Source organism: Crocodylus porosus, unplaced genomic scaffold, assembly GCF_001723895.1.
Source record: "Crocodylus porosus isolate Cpor-Errol unplaced genomic scaffold, CroPor_comp1, whole genome shotgun sequence".
In the NCBI taxonomy this organism is placed as follows: Eukaryota; Metazoa; Chordata; order Crocodylia; family Crocodylidae; genus Crocodylus; species Crocodylus porosus.
In genome coordinates, this window is record NW_017728886.1 from 249,404,776 (window position 1) to 249,409,029 (window position 4,254).

The window sequence follows — 4,254 nt, forward strand, 5'->3', positions numbered from 1 at the left end:
ACCCCTCTCTAACATGATTTCTAGCCAGTGTTTACTGCCACGTGCATCCATATCATGTCCTGCATACTTAACATATCAGGAAGAATGTCTGGATCTACAATTCACAGTAACTTCCTATAGCAGGACTACATAAGAAATTGGCTTTAGGTCATCAGTAGGACATGATTATATCCTTGAAGTTTTAATACTGTCTGCAAAAGGGAAGCAAAAGGCAGACATTAAGAAAAAAAACTGAATGTGTGGTTTATTATATTTAAAATTCTATTTGTCTATAGGGTTTAAATATGTCTGTCACATAGTTAACAGTAAATGAGTGTAATTTTACATGTTCAGTATTTTGATACACAACACAGGACTACAAATGTGGCAACAGAGCACTGAAAAACTAATGTTTCCTCAGTGCAAATATGAATCCTGCAGCACCACTTAAAAGCTCTAACAACTTAAGCTGCAGTATTACAAACACTGCTAAGAAACCGAAAAACATACCTACATTAAACATTAGAGAAACAAAACAACTGACACAAGAGCTTAATATTTAAGATTTGATATAGGAGTAAAATACTAATATTTTTAAGGTCTTGGTTTCAAATTAATAAATATAAAAACAATATAAAAATATACACCAGTTGATAAAGGGATGTACTGAGTATGGTTAGAGGTTAAATTTCACTTTCAAACGTATGCAGGTATGTCTTTAGGGAGAGAATTTCTGTGTAGCTTCGACTGGTCTTTCGGAAGAAGTCCAAGCTTGTGAGCTGTTCAATGTCACGCACTCGTGCAGTGTGCATCCTAAGGAGATCTTCAACCCACTTGGATTCATCCTCTGAACTCTGAAATGGAAACAATGGAAAGATCATCACCTTACAAATCTCAAAAGGGCTTTCACTCAACAAGGACACTTCTCCAGAGAGATAGATCACACTTTTGAAAGAGGCATCTGGATACCACATGAAGAATTGCTGCAGTGCGAAAAGAAAATCCTCACAAAACACACACCATTAGTTATGGCATACCATCCTTCCCTGGAACCGATAAAGAAAATCCTCAAACAATTGCAACTCATACTAGAAGATGACCCATTTCTGAAAGAGATCTTTCCAGAACCACTCATCCCAGCCTTTAAACAGGCACTGAGACTCATCAACCTCATCACCAGAAGCAAATTTCCTATGGCTCACAGCATAGTGAATGGATCCAGGTCATGCTGGGACAAAAAATGTGAAAACCTGCCAACATTTCCACCACTCCCACAATAACTACCCCCCACAACAGAACTAATCACAATTCCTGGATCTTACACCTGCACCTCCAGAAATATAATATATCTCATCCAGTGGTTAAGGAAGTTGACTGAATGCCTTTATGGAAAATACATAAGATAAAGCAAACAACTGTACCAGAAGGAACACACACTGAATATCTATCAAAGACAAAAATACCCAATTACCCCCAAATGTGTGGTGCACATTTCTCACAACACAACCACTCTCTCTCCAATCTCTCAGTTCTAATCCTCAAAGGGAATTTATAAATACCTTTTGTAGATTAGCCTCTTATGGGGGGACCTCCCTGAGCCTTCCCCGAGCCCTCCCCCGCCGTATTTCAAACCCTGGGTATTCTTGAAAAAATATTCAATATCTCATGAGGGGGCACAGAGAAGAGCCACCCATAAATATCAGGGGCCTGGAGGATAGGTCCAATGAGGAGAAACTCTGGGAAGTGGGTCTGTTCAGTCTGAGTAAGAGCAGATGGAGAGGTGACTTGATAGCTGCCTACAAGTATGTCAGGGGTGAGCACCAAGATTTAGGGCAGCAAGTTTTCAGGAAGGCATGCCTTGGGAGGATGAGGACCAATGGGCAAAAGCTAATCAAGGAAAAATTAAGGCTGGACATAAGGAAAAACTTCTTTTCCATACGGGTAACACTCCCAGCAGAGGTGGTGCAGTTGCCATCCCTGGTGGTGTTCAAGAGGAGGCTCGACAAGTACCTTGTTGAGCTTGTTTGAGCCCAATAACCTACTGCCCCTTGCAGGGAACTGGACTTGATGATCTTCTCCAGTCCTTTGATTCAGTTTTGATTTTGGCCATTTTGTATAAAAAATTCAAGAAAGCAACTCACTTTAGTTTGTTAATAAACTCTTGTCCTGACTGAGCTTTGAGCTCAAATTCTAAATATTAGCTAACCAGACTTCTGACATGATCAGCACCTCCTTACCTGAATCAGTAATGCCACAATACTATTTTAATCTCCTGTAAACCTCACTTTAAGGTAAGTGATAGCCCCTCAGAGCCATCTTCAAACCACAAAATCTTTCCTATTAAAAAATGCTTTATACACTTGCCAGCTAAACTGAACATGGCACCTTGAGGTAAAATATCAAGATCTGACTGTAGGAAAACTCAAAACTATTGATGCACCATGCTTATAATAAATCTAGGCTTGATTTCAGTTTACCAGTATTTGCCTGAACTTACACAGTAGGGTGAGTGGCCTTCCACATAACCAAGACAAACAATTCAGTTGTTCCAATGGACGGTGTCAAGTTCAAGAAAATGACAGGGCTAGAGCTCTCTCAGAATGGCGTACAACTGTGGAATCAGCTTCCATAAGAGATCAGGACTGTAAACCTCAGTGCCTTCAGAATGAAAGACATTATCCCCGAAGCCTAGGCTTGCCCTCGATAAGCTAAGCACAACCTCACAATAGCCTTGCTCTCTGATCTTTCCCCAATCTTGTACAAAGTTTGGGTCAGGAGGGATGTTTAAAGTCTTCTTGAAGTCAGCTTAAGACCCTGGTTCTGTACTGGGAACCAGAGAAGTGCTGCAGTCCATCACACAGATCACAGTGCAGGAACGAGGCCTTTGTTTTCCATCGATTAGTTGTAAACCATCATTACTGAAATACCCAGAGTAATAATAAGATGCATTTTCTAACAAAACAAACACATTCACAGGATATTTGCCCATGAATGCAAAATCATAAAAAATGAAGGACCGGCACTCCACTGAATTGTTTCATCCCCCCAAAATGCAGCACATAACCACGGTTCCAAGATTCACTTTTCTGTTACTAATGACAATTCAGGCATAAATTTGCATCTCGTGAAGAACAGACCAGCTCTTCGACTAAAGGATTCAGACACACTGCATAATAGAAATAAAAAGGACAAAGTGCCTAGTTTCTAGATGTGTTCCTGAGTCTCACATCTTCCTTATGAACTTGATAACACTCCTGAACAAAATTAAACCCATGCCAGGAAACAGAGCTTGACCCTTCCAAAAACAGGTGAGGCTTGTGGGTCATGCTGTAACAGCCCGGAAGCGAGGGGAGTGACCGTTTACACAACGTGGGCACAAAGCACCGATGAGATCACAGAGTGCAGTTCTAAAGTACATTTCTGTGACCCAGCGCTTGCCTATTTTGATATGCCATGTTTTCCAACTCCAAAATCATGTCACTATCAAAACAGAAGGCTGTGGGACAAAGTAAGATTAGAGACAAACTGAAAGGGCAGCCCCTTTAACCCAATGTTGCAGAGCTCCAGGAGCTCTGCTTGGCAAATACAAGAGTACAAAATTCCTGGCTTCAGGTTCAGTTCTCAAGACTGGAGAACAACTTGTTATGGTGTGAATAGGCCCAACAACCTGACTACAGCAAAGTTAATCCACACTGTGTTTTTCTAATGTCTAGGCTCAATCGAAATCCAATTTAGAGCCCAAACAAAAATCTCCTTTGAATATGCGATATAAATTCTAGCCCCCTGGAGGAACTTTCAAATATGTTATCTTTAAAATGCAGGTAAGTCACAGGGCTGGTAACTCAGGTCTAGTTCAAGCTTTGCACAAAGTCAAATTTGAGTTCTTGGAAAAAAAAAATCAATGTGCTGTTCTGTTCCAGTCTAGACTTCTGCCACCATGTCCTGCTGGCTGCCTGGCTTCAGACTAGTACAGATACCTACCTGAAACAACTGGGCATGAAGCTGAAGGTACAGCAGTAAGGATTTTTGCTAGGCAACAGGGAGTGTGGGACCTTGCTGTTCATAGCGACCATACTGAGTTAATGCTATATATCCAATGTCAGCGCAAAGCTAGATGACCTATGCAGTTTATGTATATGCAGTTTAACCACCTTCATTTCAGCTGCCGTCCTCCAACCCCCTGGCCTGCGGGAACTGCCCGGCAAGGTCTGGGGGGGCAGGGACTGGGGACTCCTGCACCTGTCCTGTAGGTATCTGCCTTAGGACCCTGGAGGA

General features: G+C 41.6%; 1 protein-coding gene across 3 annotated transcripts in view; it reads right to left on the reverse strand.

The window, feature by feature from the left end:
• Window positions 1-218: 218 nt before the first annotated feature.
• Window positions 219-4,254, reverse strand: part of ENPP2 (ectonucleotide pyrophosphatase/phosphodiesterase 2) — a 116,241-nt gene continuing 112,205 nt past the window's right edge. For all 3 annotated transcript variants that reach the window (XM_019552262.1, XM_019552255.1, XM_019552269.1), the window contains one exon: window positions 219-833. In XM_019552262.1, the coding sequence (XP_019407807.1) occupies window positions 663-833 (171 nt within the window). In that variant the 3' untranslated portion in view covers window positions 219-662. The remainder of the gene's footprint in view (window positions 834-4,254) is intronic.